Source organism: Tachyglossus aculeatus, chromosome 22, assembly GCF_015852505.1.
Source record: "Tachyglossus aculeatus isolate mTacAcu1 chromosome 22, mTacAcu1.pri, whole genome shotgun sequence".
NCBI classification, from domain to species: domain Eukaryota; kingdom Metazoa; phylum Chordata; class Mammalia; order Monotremata; family Tachyglossidae; genus Tachyglossus; species Tachyglossus aculeatus.
Window position 1 is genome coordinate 43196983 of NC_052087.1, and position 20029 is coordinate 43217011.

General features: G+C 51.2%; 2 protein-coding genes across 7 annotated transcripts in view; one reads left to right on the top strand and one right to left on the bottom strand.

Annotated features, from left to right (window-relative positions):
* The window catches only part of RIC3 (RIC3 acetylcholine receptor chaperone), a 30825-nt gene extending 22871 nt beyond the window's left edge, over window positions 1–7954 (top strand). Inside the window, exons 4-6 of one of the 2 annotated variants that reach the window (XM_038764509.1) lie at window positions 75–168; window positions 6215–6363; window positions 7225–7954. In XM_038764509.1, coding sequence (XP_038620437.1) covers window positions 75–168; window positions 6215–6363; window positions 7225–7685 — 704 coding nt within the window. In that variant the 3' untranslated portion in view covers window positions 7686–7954. The remainder of the gene's footprint in view (window positions 1–74; window positions 169–6214; window positions 6364–7224) is intronic. The other variant, XM_038764510.1, reaches the window with a different exon arrangement.
* Window positions 7955–16208: 8254 nt separating this feature from the next.
* The window catches only part of TUB (TUB bipartite transcription factor), a 145187-nt gene continuing 141366 nt past the window's right edge, over window positions 16209–20029 (bottom strand). For all 5 annotated transcript variants that reach the window (XM_038764317.1, XM_038764315.1, XM_038764316.1 and 2 more), the window contains one exon: window positions 16209–18943. In XM_038764317.1, coding sequence (XP_038620245.1) covers window positions 18810–18943 — 134 coding nt within the window. In that variant the 3' untranslated portion in view covers window positions 16209–18809. The remainder of the gene's footprint in view (window positions 18944–20029) is intronic.

A 20029-nucleotide genomic window follows, 5' to 3' on the forward strand; every position in this document is an offset into this window, starting at 1 on the left:
TGATGGTCTAGAGCTTTACAGAAACCATTCACACAGCGATCTCTTGGGCTGCCGGGACGGCTTTTATCTTTCAGCTAACTACGAGCTGGCTCAACTGCAGCAAAAGCTGAGGGAGACGGAGGAAGCCATGGAAAACTTGATCAATCGAGTAGGGCCTCACTATGACAGGTATGTTTTCTGTTGTTAAACTCTGACCTTCTCTTCCATTGGCAGGCCAGTCAGTCCATTCATCGCATTTATTGAGCACGTACTATGTGCAGAGCCCTGTACTAAGCACTTGGGAGAGTATAATGCAAAAGAATTGGTAGACCCGTTCTCTGCCCACAGTGCGCTTTTACAGCCTGGTAAATTCTGGTCTGAGTGGGAAATCCAACCTGGGCCCCCAGTTCTTTCTGTGGCTGCCTAATTTTTATTTCAATTTTACCCACTCACCCACGTAAAATCATTTCTGCACTAAAACGTCCATGTCTATAACTAAAGACCTAGGCAGAGTAAGTCTTCGAATGAGAAAATATGCTTTTTATGCACAGTGTTTTGACAATTCCTAGATTGGAAACTAAATTAGAATCAGTCACCAAGTCAAACGCCACAGCAAAATGTGGAGCAGCTCAGCTAAGAAATAGAATTAAGGACCAATATCTTCTGAGGCTGCTTCATTTTAACCGATAACCTGCCACAGTAAGATAGCGATGTCATTTTTTTCATCCGGAGATGCAATTTTTTGCTTTATCCCGCCCCAATTTTCCTGTAAAGTTTTCATCTTGGGCTAGGATTATATTGCCACCTGATCAAGAAAGCTGGTTTCTGCCAATTCTGCTCACAAACCCAATTTACTAATAAAGATAAAAGGCAGTCGGGTGCCTTATACAGTACGTGCTTTTCTTTGATAACTGGATTGTCCGGTATTGCTGGTTCTAAACAGTTATATGCTTTGCCGGAAGAGCACACGGCTGTAAAATTGTCTACCTTGATGTATTTTTAAAATAAAATAGTGTATTGTTCTGCAGCAGCCTGCTAGGGGTTATTGAAATGATACATCCCTGTGCCGGCGCCGTTGCTGAATTATTGAAGAATTCTCCCAGAAATGTGGTTTGTGGTTGTGTCATATCAAAGGGAAATGATGCGAGGCTGGAAAAAAAACAAGCGAAAGACTCTTTGGGTTTGGAGCATCAGTGGCTTCTGCCCTGGGGAAAACAGTGTTAAAATGGCAACAGAATAGCATGGCCATGGGAATAGAGCAGAGAACTGGGAGTCAGAAGGACCTGGGTTCTAATCCCAACTCTGCCACTTGTCTGCTGGGTGACCTTGGGCACATCGCTTCACTTCTCTGTGTCTCAGTTACCTCGTCTTCTCAAATGGGGGTTAAGACTGTGAGCCTCGTGTGGGACAGGGACTCTGTCCAACCCGATTTGCTCGTATCGATCCCAGCACTTAGTACGATGCCCGGCACATAGTAAGCGCTTAACAAATACCACCATTAACTAATTAATTAGAGTCTGAAGCTCTCGGGGAGCTGTGGCTGGGTGAGGAAAGCCCCTGCCCCTCCTAAAAACCAGGACTCAAATACATGAAATTTCAATCTAAATCATAAGCTTGTTGTGGGCAGAGAATGTGTCTGTTATGTTGTTAAATTGTACTCTTCCAAGCCCTTAGTACAGTGCTCTGCACATAGTAAGTGCTCAGTAAATACAATGGACTGACTGAGTGCTGGGCACAGTGACGAGTCCATTGGGTGCGCATTGTTTCAGCCTGAAGCGTTCACGGTCAATGTTGGAAGAGAAAGCTTTCCCAGAATAGGGCTGAGTGTGTTGCTTTGGGCAGGTGTCCTTCAGTCGTTGATCTGTTGATAGTGAATGTGAAACAGCATGGTTTAGTAGATAGAGCTTGGGCCTGGGAATCGGAAGGACCAGGGTTCTAATCCTGGCTCTGTCACTTGTCCGCCGTGTGACCTTGGGCAAAGTCACTTCACTTCTCTCTGCCTCCGTTACCTCATCTTCTCTAATGGGGATTAAGACTGTGCACCTCATGTGGACAGGGACTCGATTTGCTTGTATAGATCCCAGAACTTAGTACATAATAAGCGCTTAACAAATACCACCATTAATTAACTAATTCATTAACGTCTGAGACTCTCCGGGAGCTGTGGCTGGGTGGGGAAAGCCCATACCCCAACTAAAACCAGGACCCAAATATGTGAAATTCAGTCTTAATTGTAAGCTCGTTGTGGGCAACAATGTGTCTGTTATATTGTTAAATTGTACTCTTCCAAGAGCATAGTACAGTGCTCTACACATTGTATCAGCCTGATGTTTTCAAGGTCAACAATGGAAGAGAAAGCTTTCCCAGAATAGTCACCCTGACTCTCTCAAGTGCTCAGTACAGTGCTCTGCACTCAGAAGGCACTCAATAAATGCCACTGAGTTAATGACTAATTATTCAGAGACCCTGAAAGTATTGTTGTTACATATTTTGTTATCTCATTTATTAAATGCTCACTCTCTTCAAGCACTCTGCTAAGTTCCTGCCCTACATGGGGTTCACAGACTTAGAAAGAGAGGGAACCAGGTATCTCATCCCCATTTTACAGTGGAGGAAACTGAGGCCCAGATGGGGTAAGTGACTTGCCCAAGGTCATACAGCTGGAGCTGAGACTAGGCCCTGGGCCTCCTGACTCCCAGGCCCAAATTCTTTCCACTAAGTCCCCTTGCCTTAAGCGCTTAATAGAGTGCTCTGCACACAGTAAGCACTCAATAAATACGATTGACTGACTGCCTTCCTACGCAGATATTTTAGGTGTCTTCTTTCCAGTCCAGGGAGATGAGAAGAGGTACCTGAGAAGATTGTCATTTAAATTCTCCTCCAGATTCCGAATTCTCCTGAAAGAGAGCAGGCTCTCACACTAGCAATGGCTTGTAGCAAGCATATACACTTACACTCTGTCTCTCTCTGCCTTCCTCACTGTCTCTCTCTCTCTCAGAGGCCCTCGTGTTTGAGGGCTTGAATTGAATCCAGGGGAGTTCAAGGCTTATTTAGTTTTCCTTTTCAATTAATATCTAAAGCTATGAGGATGGGAAAGGGCCCTGGCTCTCTTACGTTTAGAGAACTATTTGTTTTTCAGTCTCCTTTCCGGCCTACATTTGTTTCATTTTCTATATTTTTTTCCTTTGTTTCCGAGGAAGGACAGAGACTCCCTCTCATCTGTTCTCCTGTAATGACACGGTATTAGGAGAGCAACCAGCCTCCTATTTGTTATTCTGTCAGACCAAATCTCTGTCATTACCCAAGTCTCCCGTGCGTGGAAGGGAGACAAAGAGAGCAGAAGCTTCATTTACAGCCTGTCTGGAGGCTCACGGGAGCCTCCCACATCTTCAGCCTCGCTGCTTCAGTAATCACACCATTGTGCGTGAAGTTTCAGGAATTCCGGGGCTCAGAAATCCACTCCTGACATCTGTATTAAACCTGGAAACGTACTGGAGGTTCTAAAGGCTGTCTGATAACACCGCTCAGGCTCAAGGTATTCTCCACACAAAAGTTTGAAAGCTCCATCCATAGAACCATTGAATCCCGAAACCTCAGCTAACTCCCACCGGTTTTGGTCCTGTGCTGTCAACGGCTCGGTGAGCTGAGTCCCGTTCTGTTTAAGGCCAAGTCTGCGCAAATGGAGCGAAGGAGTCAGGAATAAAGACTCTCGCCTCAAACCAAAAGTTCCTCTTCACTTGGTTACTAATAGTGGGAGAATCTTCCCTGTCATCAAAAAGCCGCTATTAAGCAGCAGCCAGAGCAGGGCTCTGCAGTGTATGTTATACTAAGTAAGATAGCTGGGAGGCCTGCCTTTTTTTTTTTAATGGTATTTGTTAAATGCTTACTATGGGCCAGGTACTGTTCTAAGTGCTGAGGTGGATATAAGCAAATTGGGTTGGATGCGTGGGGCACACAGTTTCAGTCCCCATTTTACAGATGAAGGAACTGAGGCTCAGAGAATAATAATAATAATGATGATGGCATTTGTTAAGTGCTTACTATGTGCAAAGCACTGTTCTAAGCGCTGGGGAGGATACAAGGTGGTCAGGTTGTCCCACACGGGGCTCACAGTCTTAATCCCCATTTTACAGACAGGGCAACTGAGGCACACAGAAGTTAAGTGACTTGCCCAAGGTCATACAGCAGACAAGTGGCGGAGCCAGGATTGGAATCCATGATCTTCTGAGTCCCAGGGGCTTATCCTCAGGGTCACACCAGTGCAGGGCACACTGGTAGTTCTATTTGCCCAGAAAAGATGATCAAAGTGGTGAGGTTTTTACCCCATGTACTTATGGTAGCAGAAATGCTTTATTTACTCTGGGCAGCTTTGAAATCGCACATGGGGTAGGAGCTGAGGAAAGTCACTTAGTACCTCAGAAAGGTGTCTTGGAGCTGTGGAGGTTGAAAGAGCTTTTAGGGTGTGGAAGGGGAAATGTGTCTTGGTATTCTGGGAGGGGACTGTAGACTGTAAGCTCCTTGTGGGCAGGAAACACCTACCAACTCTGATATAGCATACTCTCCCAAACGCTTAGTGTTCTCCTCAGAGTAAGCACTCAATAAACACAACTAATTCCCGGCAAGCGCTTAGTACAGTGCTCTGTACACATTAAGTGCTCAATAAATACGATTGAATGAATAATAAGAAGCAGTCGGTGTTTGGGGTCCCGCTGACCCGGAGGAGCAAGGGTGTGAAGGTCAATGCTCTAGGTGCCAGATCCCCAGTTGCGTTGGGATCCTAGCTCTGCCACTTGTCCGCTTGTGACCTTGGGTAAATCACCTCACTTCTCCGGGCCTCAGTTACTTCATCTGTAAAATGGGGATTAAGGCCGTAAGCCCCATGTGGGACGTGGACCGCATCTAACTTGTCTCTACCCCAGTGCTTAGCACAGTGCCTGACACGTAGTAAGGGCTTAACAAGTACCATTTACAAAAAAAGATTCAGGACGGGGATGAGGCTGGCCATTTTCTGAAACTTCATCTTCCTTAAGTTGAATGAGGCTGTCAAAGGCTGATTAAGAACCAGGCCAGGATCAGTCTATGATCCCGAAACTCTACTAGACTGTGAGCCCGTTGTTGGGTAGGGACCATCTCTATATGTTGCCAATTTGTACTTCCCAAGCACTTAGTACAGTGCTCTGCACACAGTAAGCGCTCAGTAAATACGATTGAATGAAAATGTAGAGGCAGCAGGCCACAGCAGTTGAAAGGACCTGGGCTTGGGAACCAGAGGACCAGGATTCTAGACCCAGCTCTACCGCTTGTCTGCCCCCAAATTTTGAGCAAGACGCTCTCCCTGCCTTGATTTTCCCCTCTGCAAAATGGCCAAAGTAACACCTGGCTTTCCCCACCCGATAGAGATGTAATTGGGGCAAAAATGACTTAAAGAATGTGGATGTGTTTTGATGATAAAGCCTTCTATTAAATCAAGGCGATCTTAAATGGCGAAATGACCAAAGGCACTAGATCCCTGGGGAGGGAAAGTGGCTTTGGCTGTTGGAGGTAAGTCCATAAAGGGGCTCTTACTCCCCCTCTGTAGCCCCGGAAGGGCCAGAGGGGCTGGAAGGGCCAAGCCTGTAAGCGAGATCAGCCATCAGCAAGACCTTCTGGTTTATCTTTTGAGGCCAAGGCACTACCCCAATTTTTTTAAATGGCATTTGTTAAGCGCTTACTGTATGCCCAGGCACCATACTAAGCGCTGGAATAGATACAAGCTAATCAGGTTGGACACAGTCCGTGTCCCATGTGGGGCTCACAGACTTAGTCCCCATTTTACAAAAGAAGTAACTGAGAAATGAAGTTATTACCCAAGGTCACACAGCAGACAAGTGAAGCAGACATGAGAAACAAAATGGCCTATAGGATAGAGCACGGGCCCGGCAGTCAGAAGGACCTGGGTTCTAATCCCAGCTCCCCCACTTGTCTGCATTGTGATCTTGGGCAAGTCAATTTACCTTATCTGTAAAATGGGGATTAAGATGGGACAGGGGCTGTGTCCAATCTGACAACCTTGTATCTACCCCAAAGCTTAGAAGAGTGCCTAGCACTTAACAAATACCTTCAAAAAAATAGGATAGTCGGAGAGCTGGGATTAGCAACCAGGTCCTTTAGACTCCCGGGCCCGGGCTCCATCCATTAGTCCACACTCCTTCTCTGTCTCACCGGACTCAGTAATTAACGGTACCTCTTTCCGAAGCAGGGCTCAGAAGGCCACCTCGGACCAGGAGAGGCGACTGCTGCAGCAGCTCAAAGAAATCACCAGGGTCATGAGGGAAGGGAAACTGATCGACGGCATCTCCCCCGAGAAGGAAGCGGAAGAGACGCTGTTCACAGAGGACTGGGAGGGTAAGCCATCTCTTTTCCTTTCCTCATTAACCGCCGGCTGAAAAAAACCCTTCTTCCAAGCCCTGGGCGGCGGGGAGCCCACGGGAGGCCCTCCTTTTCAGGATGAGGCACTTGGGGATGTTGTCCGCGAGGAGCGAGTTCACGGACGATGGTATCGTTCAAATGGGTTTGGAACGATCCGGCTCGTCACCCAGTGTCGACCACGTGGGAGCCGCTGCCAACACGGGCAGACGAGCTCCACCGCAACCCATCTGCTGCCAGGCCCCGGCTGACAGATATTTATTCCCTGCCTTTCCTTAATCTGGCAACGTTTTCATTTCTCCCACCCCCCGTTTTTGCTGTGGAGATTAGGAACCCGTCCATCTCGCGTAGCTCACTCTGTTTACTGGCCGGTTGTTTTCTTTTGTTCCACTTCAGAAGGCTGGAGGAACCAACAATAGCTGGAGCCCCAGTATCCCGCCCCACGTGGGGCTCGTCTCTCGGTCACCTGCTGAAGCGCTCAGAAGCCGACCCCTGCGTGGGCTGCTTCGCTTGCTTGTAAAGGAGCAGAGTCTGCTCCCTAGTTTCCCAGATTTCCCACCTTCCCATTCCAGGAAGCGCCTTCAGTTTATAAATCATCAGCGTTCGCTTCAAGTGCTTGTTTCTTCCTCGGTTTCGCCGGGTGATCTTCAGGCTGGAGGTTTATTTGCTGTTTGTTTCATCTCTGTCCTCAGTGGGGCAGAGATGCTGGGCTTGAAGCCTCAGGCAGAGGGTCAAAAGTTGGTGGTCCTGGGTGGCCGGAAGCCCCCCCAACCAGCCAGCGGTCAGACGGCAATCCAGGGAGGCAGCCGGTCTTAAGGACGTGTGTTCTTTCATTTCCAGGCTACCCGGCAGAGACTTACCCCATCTATGACCTGTCCGACTGCCTCAGGCGGAGGCAAGACACCATTCTGGTGGATTTCCCCGACCCGAGTCATCCTTCTGCCGAGGAGGAGGCTGAGCGGACGGGGGTGTTCCAGGAGGGGACGCCCTCGCCCGGAGGAGTGTCCCCGCGGGGGCCGGACAATCTCCCAGTCCCGGGTCGGGTGATGGAGCCGTGCCCCTGCTGCCTCCACCAAGAGGACGATCCGGCCGTCTTAGCGGAGAACACCCTGCTCAACTCCGACGGCAGCGAGCCGGAGGAGGCCACCTGGGAAGAGCAAGACCTGGGCCTGGGCCGGGGAGCAGGGAGGCAGCAGAGCCCCGGGGGCCAGGATGGCCGGCCGGGCTCCCTCAGGAAGCGGAGCCCGAGGGGCTGTGAGGGAATCGAGACCCTCGGCCATGCGCCCGTAGGGCTCATCTAGATGTCGCCCACCCCACACTCTGTACCCATCCCTCTGTCCAGCCCTCTGTGGTACTGCTGCCTCTTGCCAGGCGACTCTCCATCGACCAAGAGGCTGGTGCCAGTGTTGCACTGTCTCCCGCCCTTGTGTCTCCCACCTTGCCGAGCGCTGCAGGGATTGAGCTTTTCACATCCGCTCCCCACAACCACCACTAATCGTTGCTGTGTCATTTGTTAAATGCTTACTATGGGCCAACCACTGGGGTAGATACAAAATAACCAAACCCATATTGGGGGGCGGGGGGGCGGGGGAGGGGTTGACAGTCCCAGAGGGAGGGAGAACAGGTACTGAATTTCCATTTTACAGATGAGGAAACTGAGGCCCAGAGAAAGTTCAATGACTTGCCTGAAGTCACAAAGCAGGCACACGGTGGGGCTGGGATTAGAACTCAGGTGCTCTGATTCCAAGGCCCATGCTGCTCCCACTAGGTCCTGCTCCCTTTCCCCTCCCAGCTCCTCTGAGAGTTTCTGCTCCTCATGATGGCTTCTGCTCCTGTTCCTGTTTTGGTCATTCTGTCATTCATTCAATTTATTCAGTGGTATTTATTGAGCACTTACTTTGTGCACAGCACTGTACTAAGCACTTGGGAGAGTATAATATAACAATAAACAGACACATTCCCTTCCCACAATGAGCTTCCAGTCTAGAGGAGGCTATGCTCCCCCCTGAATAGCTGCTTCCCCCATCAATCCATCAGTGGTATTTCCTGAGCACTTACTGTGGGCAGAGCACTGTACTAAGCGCCTGGGAGGGTACACTATAACAATATAACAGACAAAGTCTCTGCCCACAGTGAATTTACAGTCTAGAGGGCCTTCTGTGCCGAAGGCCAAAGTGCAGGCCGGCCCCAAGCTCTTCTGGGCGGGCGAGGCCATGCCCTGGCAGGACCGGCGGGCAGAGCGACCCCGGTGGGCTAAGCTGAGCCCCCTCTCTCCCAGGCCAATAGCTGATCACCAAGTTCCACACTCCTTCCCCTAGCGCCTCGTCCCACCACCCCCCCCCACCCAACCCCAGGCCACCACCATTCTAGGCTGGGATCCAATTAGGAGGGGGGGAAACTGAGGGCTAGAACAGAGGGCTCTCTTAGGCCTGAGGCGGGAGAGGCCACAAGCCAGCTGGACCCCAGCCAGCCATCGGCAACTAAGGAGGTTTAACGGGGATGTTCTCAAATTACCCTGCTCCTCAGCCCTCGGGGACTCAAGAACCTCTAGGACCAAAAGCCAGTCGGAGGGGCTGCAACACCTGGCTGAGGAGAAATTGGCCATGTCTCCCTCCTCCACCCCCTCCTCCTCACCTCACGCTGGCTTCATTCCGCTACCCCAGGGAAGTGGGAAAAGATGGGAAAGCGTTCATCTTCCAATCCCAGTACTGCAGATGGGGACCCAGAGAGACTTCAAAACAAAGTTCTGGTCAGCCTGAAAGAGCATCAACCAATCAGTTGGATCAACGGTATTAACTGGTTTACTGGTTTGCAAATGACTAATCTAGATGCTGCTCCCGCTCCTTCTGGCACCACACACGTGACCTCTGACCCCGACCTCTGTTGCACTGCTTCCCATAGTCAAGACCCATCCCAGCCTGTGGAGTCAGGAAGACAAGTTAAGACAAGTTTGAACTGTCCACCCCACCTCACCCCTACCAGCAGTTAAGTGAACTGGGAATCCCTACGGTAGTTGGATCTGGGCTCAGCCCTCTTAAACGGATTGGGCTGTTTCTCTAGTTACATAGGACTTGGAAAAAAAAACCTATGAATTTGCCTTTGTTTCCACTCGGATTGTGATTTCTTGGGAGCCACTGGATGCCCTGCGTTTAAAAGCAACCAGGAACTTCGCCTGGCTGAGTTTTGGGGAGTTCTGCAGCAGGAGCTCTGGGAAAGGAGTCCTGGGTTGGTGTAGGAGAGGCCGAATTGAGGCAGGGGCAGGACCAGGATTAGGGGCGCACACACACACACACACACACACACATATGCACGCACAAATTTTCCCCTCTGAAAACATTGGCCCACCCTGTAAGTTTGCTGCTTTGTGAGGATGCCAGTTTGAGCGGCCCTCAAACTGGAGTGCCTTAGTCCTGTGTTCATCCAGATGTCTGGAGCATTGCATTCGCGGTTATTAAAGTGATTATATTATGTGAGCACCGTCCATGGGGCTCTGGGAGAGTGCTTCTTGAAGCGGCTGGGCCCTGCTAGACATCTGCAAGCATCACCTTCTGCAATAAGAAGAAACAAACTCCTGCATGGTTAGGATGTGGAAAACAGATTGGGTGAGTTTCCTTGAAGTGTCTGCTTCAATTTTAAGATGGAAGGTGACATTACTTTCAGCTCTGATTTAGAACTATAATAGGAGTGGACACAGTGTCAAGCTGTTTTATTCTGACTTGCCCAGTTATTTCAGTGTCATTTCTATTTGGTCTTATATGAAGCAGCTTTGATTGGTGGAAAGATCCCAGACCTGGGAGTCTTGAGGACCTGGGTTCTAATCCCAGCTCCACCACCTGTCTGCTGAGTGTCCTTGGGCAGGCCATTGCATTTCTCTGGGCTTCAGTTACCTCATCAGTAAAAAGGGGATTAAGGCTGTGAGCCCCACATGGGTCATGGACTGTGTCCAACTTGATTAGCTTGTATCTACCCCAGTGCTTAGTACAATGCCTGGAACATAGTAAGCGCTTAACAAATATCATTTAAAAAAATCCTGAATTGTGTTCAGGAGGAGAAAGACAGAACTGTTTTTTTTCAGAGCGTAGGCTTTTCCTCCTACATTGGTAACATCCCCCTGTAGAAGCAACATCTTATAAGTCCCCTTTGGACAGTTTGTCCTGAGGTAACAAGTGGTAACAAAATGATGTTCTTGTGGAAGGAGAATGTTCGGCTTTGGTCTGTAGAAGCAACATCCTATAAGTTCCTTTTGGACAGTTTGACCTGAGATATTGAGTGTAAATATTCTCGGGGAAGGAGAAAGTTTGGTTTCCATCTATTATCCAACCTGAAATTTTGGGCCAATACTTACAGAGAAGAGAGTGGCCCTCCACGCCTGCTGGTCTACTGGTTGGCCTTTCACACCCTCCTGCTTTCAAATAATTCATTTTCTAAACCAACACAATCAAACAGACAGGCCCCAGCTGAAGGACCAAGGTCTCTAGCCGCCTCATTCTGTCCTCTGAGTTGCTGTGCCCATGTGTGCTGCAGTTTGGTTCTGTATTCAACCCACTCCGAAAGTGATTAGTCCTTGAGCCGGAGAGAGGTGGGGTCAGAGGCAGCCAGGCTCTGCCTCCGGCTCAACACACTGTCCCCTAGGCCCGTCGTTCAGGCCTAGCTGTGAAGTCAGAGGTCACACCAACGATCAATCAATCAATCAAATCCTATTTACTGAGTGCTTACTTTGTGCAAAGCACTGAACTAAGTGCTTGGGAGAATACAGTGTAACAATATAACAGACATATTTCCTGCCCGCAACGAGCTTATGGTCTAGAGGGGGAGAGAGACATTAAATAAATTGCAACTACATACCGAAGTGCTGTGATGGGAGATAAATAAAGGGAGCAAGTCAGGATGACACGGAAGGGTGGGAGGGAGTGGAAGAAAAGGAAAAAAGGACTTTGTCAGGGAAGGCCTCTTGGAGCAGATGTGCCTTCAATGTCCCTTCATTTTTTTTGAAAGGCGGGGAGAGTAACTGCCTGTCAGATATGAAGAGGGAGGGCATTGCAGACCAGAGGTAGGCAAGGGCGATGAGATAGACAAGGTCGAGGTAGAGTGAGGTTAGCATCAGAGGAGCAGAGTGTGTGAGCTGGGTTGTAGTGGGAGAGTAGCGAGGTGAGGTAGGAAGGGGTGAGGTGATTAAGTTCACAAGCCCCCATGACTGCAAATCTGGAAGATGGCCAAGTTGGAGGCCCTCTCTCCCCACTGCTGCCAGTTCCCCGCCTCACAAGCTGGACCGGCAGCTCCGTGGGCGGTACTGGTTGAGAAAACAACCCCGAGTTTTCAGGCCTTCTTCCCTCCATTCTAGCCCTGCTGCTCTGGAGGCCTCTTGGCCGAGTGTTCACCAACAGACTTTTCTCCGTCTTGAAACTGAGGTGAGGCAACTCCAGTGGAAGGACCACCTCTCCACAAACCTCCCGCAACCCTTGTTCCCTGAGCCCAGGCCAGCAGCAGCGGTGGCAGCGGGAAAGAAGATGGTTCCCATGCCGGGGGTGGCACTGTCATTTTAACTAGCATGCTGCCCGCTGGCACCAACACCAGACCTTATGTCCATAACCAGAACTGACTTTAATGTCTGTCACGCCTTCTAGACTGTAAGCTCACCGTGGGCAGGGAACATGTCTACCAACTCAGCTGTACTCTCCCAAGTGCTAAATTTATTCATTCATTCAACTGTATTGAGTGCTTACTGTGTGCAGAGCACAGTACTAAGTATTTGGGAGAGTACACTAGAACAATGAACAGATACATTCCCTGCCCACAAACAAGCTTACAGTCTAGAGGGGGAGACAGACATTAATATAAATAAATTAATTACAGATATGTACGTAAGTACTTTGGGGCTGGGAGGGGTTGATGAATAAAGGGAGCTAAAGGAGGGTGAATACGGGAATAAATACTACTGACTGACTGATTTTACAGATGATGCAACTGAGGCATAGAGAGTAGTTTAGTGACTTGCCCAAGGTCACACAGCAGGCCAGTGCGGAGCAAGGACTAGAACCCAAGTCTCCTCCTTTCCAGCCCCATGTTCATTCATTCATTCATTCAATCGTATTTATTAAGCGCTTACTGTGTGCAGAGCACTGTACTAAGCGCTTGGGAAGTACAAGTTGGCAACATATAGAGACGGTCCCTACCCAACAGAAGGGGGACACAGAGAACAAAACAAAACATATTAACAAAATAAATTAAATAGAATAAATATGTACAAATAAAATAGAGTAATAAATACGTACAAACATATATGCATATATACAGGTGCTGTGGGGAGGGAAAGGAGGTAAGGCAGGGGTAGGTTTTTTTTGGCATTTGTTAAACACTTACTATGTTCAGAGCACTGTTCTAAGCGCTGGGGGGATACAAGGTGATCAAGTTGCCCCACGTGGGGCTCACAGTCTTAATCCCCATTTTACAGATGAGGTAACTGAGGCTCAGAGAAGTTAAGTGACTTGCCCAAGGTCACACAGCAGACATGTGGCGGAGTTGGGATTCGAACCCATGACCTCTGACTCCAAAGCCCGTGCTCTTTCCACTGAGCCACGTGGTTCTTTCCACTAGGACTTCATTACCCTTTAATCTTACCCCTTACTGAAGCACCGTGGCCTCGTGGAGAGAGCACAGGCTTGGAAATCAGCGGACCTGAGTTCTACTACCGGCTTTGCCAATTGCTTGTTGTGTGACTTTGGGGAAGTCACTTCACTTCTCTGTGTCTTTTTCCTCAACTGTAAAATGGGATACCTGTTCTCCCTCCTACTTAGACCATGAACCCACGTGGGACAGGGACTCTGTGCAACCTAACTTGTATCTACCCCAGTGCTTAGAACAGTGTTTGACACCTAGTAACCACTTAAGAAATGCCATAAAAAAACCAGTATCTTCGACTGTTCCCGGATGGGATGAACAACTTAGGATAAGATGAACGATAAATAATATTCTTTCCCCCTTACAGGAAATAAGTAATAACCATGGTTGAAACAATGCAAGTTTAATATTCCAGTGTGTGTTTTGTATGTGGACAAACACTAATTCCTACAACATCTACAAGGACTCAATGTAGTAATGTGAAAATACCCAATTAATCATTACACATCCTGATAAATAAATACATTTGCTTCTGAATACCAAATCGTTTATTTAAAAAGTCACTTAATAAAAGCACAGTTTTGCAAATTCATCTAAAACTCCAGACAGTCTTAAACAAAAATAAAATGTCCGACCACTCGAAACTAGGAAAAGACACTTGTGCAAATCGACATTAACGCATTCTAGGCATTCTGGAAAATGACTGGCTTAAATATTTGTTCTCAGCATTAAGACAGCTCATCCTCCTGCTCAATTCCCCCTTTGATTCCTAACGTAAGTCTGGAAAAGTAGCCCCGGTGTTTTTTTGAGTACCCACTGGGCACCCCCTTGTATGCTCGGATTCAGAGACGCAAGCCAGGCTCTCCAAGTTGTTACCCCACCTGGGCATCAGGCCCTTGCCAATAGGGATTGGCAGGATGAAGAAGGAGGGAACGGATGAGCCTCGGATAGAAACAGGAAGCTGCCCCGCGGTGAATTTGAAAGGTGGCGCGTTGGGAAAGGGCCCTTGGTCAACTTTGTCTTTCCGTTGCCAGGACCCAACCACCCAGAGCCTCCTTGTGAAGTTGAAGCCAACAGAGACAAAATCCCAGCCCTGGATTGGCTAAGGAGGGCACACCACTCCCGTGGCTCCAAACTCTACCCGGCAGGCAGGGAGTTCCATCTAGCTCCTTGCCCCAATCTTGCACCTGTAATGAGCCCGAGGACAGCTTCTCCCCCCGCCAGCCTGATAGCTCACCAAGGACGTGGATCGTGTCTTCCAGCTACTGTACTCTCCCAATCACTTAGTCCAGTGCTCTGCACACAGTGGGCACCTGTCAATGCTATGATTGATGTAGTGTAGGCTGCAGGCTACCTTTGCCACCACCCTAGCTGGTCTCACGTTGTGCCAAGGGGAGGTGAGGAGGGGGACGGGGGCACAGCAGGGCAAAGTCTCATTCGCAAGGAAGAGCAGGCCGGGCCCGAGTTTCAACATCAGACAGGCAGCGGTAGTCCCCAGATGTCCAATTTGGGCACCGGGGAGACCCCCTGATGATCTTGGGGTGCTGGGAGCTGCTCAGAATCGGGGGGTTTGGGTTTAATCAGGGTGGAGTGGGGCTACCGTGTTCAAGAATGCCCTGCTGCTGAGCCTGCTCACCTGGAAACGGGGGCAGAAACTGCACAGTCAGGTGAAGAGAGCTCCCAGATGGGTTTAGGATTGGATTTGTGCTTGCACAGTGGAGTCTCAGACCCATGTCTAGCCCAGGATCATTTCAGGGCGGCAGACTTTACCTGGCCTCGCCCCTCAAGGGAGCACATAGACTCTTCTGTCTGCCTGGTAACCCCCGACACAAACATGCACCATCAAAACCTTCTCTGCCAGAGTCTAGAAACTTTAAAATCCCCACTCTTGGCTCCATTTCTTTCCATGGAGAAATAAAAACTCGGGTCAGGCTATCAGTCACATCCCAGCCAACGAAACGTGCTTCCCAAGATGCTTTGCGACCCATTCTGTAACCTCTGACGCACAAGAACCCCCGCGAGAGGCCAACCTGGGTGCAGTTTGGTCCTTTGGCTTTCCGAGGGCAAATGTAACCCCGCATTAAGTTACCCCTCCAATGCCCAGGTTGGTGCCCGCATGCCACCGCTCTGGAAACTAGGGTCTGCGCAGGTCTAAGGCACGTTCACCGGACAACGTCCAGCCGCCCAAACACTTTAGTGCACCGAAACCCTACCCGACATCTGACTTGGTCAAGCAAATCAGAACCCAAACCGCACCTCTGCCTTCTCCGTCCCCTCTGATGTCACATTCCCCGAAAGGAGGGCCTGAATTTTACGGGGGTCACCCCCTACTCCATCCCCTGAGCAGAACTCTTGTTGAGGCTGTTGGGAGCCGTAGGGGGAAGGAGCTGGGGGCTTCATTCATTCAATAATATTTACTGAGCGTTTACTGTGTGCAGAGCACTGTACTAAGTGCTTGGAAAGTACAATTCGGCAACAGGTTCGAGGTTGCCTGGCTGGGTTCGCCCCGGCCACTGCTGCCCCCACGGGCCACGCCCGGGGCACTCGGGAGCTGTATGGAAAGGGAAGCAGAGAGGAGGAAAGATGATCGGGTCTGGGCAACTGCTGGGTCAATCACGGATAGCCCAAGCAGAGACGGGTGAAGAGGTCCAGGCAGGGATTCCACATTAACCTGGGTCAGGTCAGGCTACCCGTCTCTTTGCAGTGGTCCCTGGGTACGGTAATATCCATCAGAACCCGCCTGAAGCCCCAAGCCACTTACTCCAGGGGCCACTGGCTCTGGCGCGGCCCCTAGCTTGTTGTGGGCAGGGAATGTGTTTACCAACTCAGTTGTATTCACTTGAGCGCTCAGCGGAAGCAGCATGGCTCAGTGGAAAGAGCCGCGGCTTGGGAGTCAGAGGTCAGGGATTCGAATCCCAGCTCCGCCACGTCTGTTGTGTGACCTTGGGCAAGTCACTTAACTTCTCTGAGCCTCAGTTCCCTCATCTGAAAAATGGGGATTAAGACTGTGAACCCCCTATGGGACAATGTGATCACCTGGTATCCTCCCCAGCACTTAGAACAATGCTTCACACACAGTAAGCGCTTAACAAATGCTAGCATTATTATTATTATTATTATTACAGCGCTCTCCACCCAGTAAGCGTTCAACAGATAGGATTAATTGCTTGATTGATTGGTCCCCTTTTCATTCATTCAATCGTATTTATTGAGCGCTTACTGTGTGCAGAGCACTGTACTAAGTGCTTGGGAAGTACAAGTTGGCAACCTGGCCCATCCTAGCAGTGCCCCACTTCCGCCCACTTTCTTCTATTCCCCACCTCCTTAGGAAGCAATGGAGAAGAAGAGGAGGAGGAAGAGGAGAAAAATGCTTATTCTCCTGTAGCAGTGACTGTCCCTCACACTCCAACTGGGCCAATGTGTGCCTGGACTCCAACGTATAAACTGCATTGGTGGTTCCCGGTGCTTCCTGCGGGTTGGGCCCAGATCAACCCCAGCCAGAGTCCGAGCGAGCGGCAGAATCAGAGTGACAGATGTGGGGGGCATGGGGAGAGGCCAGGGGACAGGCTGAGAGATGCTTCTTTGGAAAAAGAATCAAGGGGCTTGGGCTAAGCTAGTTGCTTGGACTGTGAGAAGTAGGCCCGGATCCAGCCGCTGACAGGCTGAGTGAGGATCGGTGGGAGGCAAGTCTTTGCTAGAAAGGTGACACGGCCCTCCCTGTCCCCCACAGTTGGGCCGATCCTTCGGGACGAGGGGGTGGGTACAGGCAGAAATGGGGGTGAGGGGAAAAGCCCTTGGCCCAGAACCGGCCACGGGGTGCGCAGGGGTGTGGGTAGCCCAAGGGAGGCTGAGGCCTGGATCCTCAGACTCATGGGGATAGGGAGACCGGGGGCAAGGGGGCAGAACGGCTGCCTTGCTGAGCCCAAGGGTGGTTTCTCTCATGGAGACAAGATTGTCTGAACAGCATGGGGGTGGGCAGGCTGGGGTTGAGAGGAGCAAGAAGGGAGTTTACTCCCAACTAGAAGCCACCTGGGAAGAGAATTTGGGAGAAAAAGGGGCCAAGAGTTGAGGTTTGCTATTCTCTGAATGGAGCTAGGAGTCTGGGATGAGTCCGAGATGAGCCCTCTTCTCCTACTCTATTTGGTTTCTGTCCCCAAAGCCCTATGCTGACATAGAAAATGGAACATTAAAAAAGCAAAGTGGCGATTTCTCTTTTCTTCCTAAAAAGGTTTTCCACTGGGATGTTTTCCTTGGGCCGGGCTGGGCTGAGGAGAGCCACCTTGGCCCACGTCTCCCTGCCTGGGGGTTACCGGGGGTCGGGACCCTCTTTATCAGCTTCTGCCAGGCGAGGTGGGAGCAGGGCCCTGGAAGAGGGGACGCTTCCAGAGCCACCGCACTAAAACAAGGGATTTTAGCCAAAAAGCTGAACTGTGGCCAGCACTGGCCCCAGACCGCCCAGGGTCACAACTTCCAACTATGTCTGGAGCAGCTTTCTGGCTGGGCGGGGCCGAGGTGGGTCCAGGAGGACGGCCCCAGGTTACGTATGAAGGTCACAGTGGCCACCCTTGGAGTGGGAGGCAGGATGGAGGGCCACTTCTCTCAGGGGCCAGCCCTGGCAGGTTGGGGCACGGATGGGGGCACGGGTTGGGGGAGGCAGGGGCACCATCCCACTCTCCTGAGAAGGGTTTTGGTCACAGGGCCTTCAGTAAACCAAGATGAAAATCCAAACCTGGGGAAAGCGGCTACCCCGGATGGTTTCGGGCTAGGGTGTGGCCCTCAGCAAGCGGGTCTCTGATGAGGCAGCAGAGCCCAGCAGCCGGCCGGGTCCAGGGGAGTGGCACCTCTGGCCCGGGTCCTGGCTGGGATGCAGGGGCCCTCAGGATGCACAGTTGCCACTGCTCTGGACCCCTCTCACGCAGCCCACAGACCCCCACCCTCCAAGCGGCCCCACCCAGGACAGCAGAACGCCTTCCTTCCTGTTCTCAGCCTACGAAGCTGCCGAGAGCCAGTTCCCAGAGGAGGCCAGCACCCCACATCGACCTCCCTCACCCCATCGGTCCCCAAAAATCCTCCCCAAGCAGGCCTCTCCAGGTGCCCCTGCTAGCCCTGCTGCCCCATGACAGGTCTGCTTCCGTCTGAAACGGACGTTCAAAGCAGGCGGGAGAGGCCTAGTTGAGAAAGTGACGCCTCAGGTGACAAGTGATTTGTGCAATGTGATTTTGTGCTTTCGCCGCCTTCTTTCTTGCACAGTTCAATCCCAGCACCAGCCTCAGCGCCAGCCCTACTGCCATCCATTCCCGGGTCCAGCCTCACATCAGCCAACCAACAGAAGGCACCTGCCCGTGGCCCAAGGTCAGTCCAAACTGACCCCAGCTTGGTCCCAGGACTGCTGGTGCCACTGAAGGGACAGCGCTCACAGATCTGAGGCTCTGCTCTTACCCGACGGCAAGACTGCAGACGGCGGAGTCAGAACCGGACCCGACGCCCCTGGATCCCAGCTGGGGGGCACCCGTGGGGCTCGGCATGGACACAAACAGGCCAAGGATCTATTTCCAACCCCGGTCCCACTGGCGGCGGCTCGCGGCTTCCGTGTGAGGCAAGGCAGAGACAGGGAGGGCGTCACCCACCGTTCTAGGATACCCAGGACATCCCGGACTCCACTGGCCCGGGCGGCGTCCATGGGGCCTCGGCAGGTCCCAAACCGGACTGGGATCGTCCTCCGGGCACCCGGAAGCAGTCGATGTGGTTGGGGGGAGGGAAGGGGTGGCGGCAGTCAGAGGGGAGAAGGGGGAGGCCGGTACGGCCGGTCACTCACAGGCCAGCTTGCTATCGAAGCTGGACAGGGCGATAGCGAAGGCCTGCAGGGCACACATCGGGTAGTTGTAGTCCATGGTGAACACGTCCTCCGCCACACGCCCAAACTGCATCACAATGTAGTCAGCTGAGGGACACAGACAAGTAGTTGGAGCCGGGGCTGCTCCCCGTGGACACAGCTCAGGACTCCCCCCAATCCCCGCCCCAGACTGGACAGCCACGGACAGCCCTCGCGGACTCTGGGCAAGGGTATGCCCCTGGTGTTACACATGGGACGCTGGGCACGGAGCACGATTCGATGGGCATCATTCCCACCATTCTGCCTGCCCCCAGGGCGTTACTCCAAGGAGACTATCAATCCCCCCAATGCCAGCTCCACAACCATCCCCTTCCTCTCCCGGGTCTGGGAATTCTGGTGCCACAGCTCAGCCACAAAGGAGGGAGACTCGGTGCTGAAAACACTACAGTTGGATATAAAATTATCCAGTTCCATTTGGCAGCTGGGAGGGGACAGACCTGCTGGAGCACAGTCTGTCCATTAAAACCCAGGCAGGTTACAGTAATAATAATAATAACAATAATAATAATAATAATAATAATGATTGTAGTATTTGTTAAGAACTTACTCTGTTCCAGGCACTGTAGCAAGTGTTGGGGTAGGTACAAACTTGTCAGGTTGGACGCAGTCCCTGTCCCACATGGGGCTCACAGTCTTAATCCCCATTTTACAGATGAGGTAACTGAGGTCCAGAGAAGTCAAGCGGGTTGTCCAAGGTCACAGGGCAGACAAGGGGCAGAGTCAGGATAAGAACCCAGGTCCTTTTGACTCCTAGGCCCATGCTCTAACCACTAGACTACACCATTTCTCATGCCTGTAGGTATGGGCGGCGATAGATGGAAAGCCCACCCAAAACCGCAGCTGCAGGGAGTGCTCCTAACCCCATGTCTACAAACATCCTCCCAAGCCCCCAGGTCCCAAACCACCTCCCCCAACCAGCCACCCTTGCTCTCTTGGGCTCCCCAATTCCCGTGGCTCAGAGACACCAGCGCCTGCCTGCAGTTCCCCAGGTAGGGGCAGCAGCACCAAAGAAGAGGCAACATGTAGCGGGAATGTGGCTACCAAATCTGTTGTATAGTACTCTCCCAAACGCTCAGTACAGTGCTCTGCACATCGTAGGTGCTCAATAAATAGCACTGATGATGCATTTGGTTT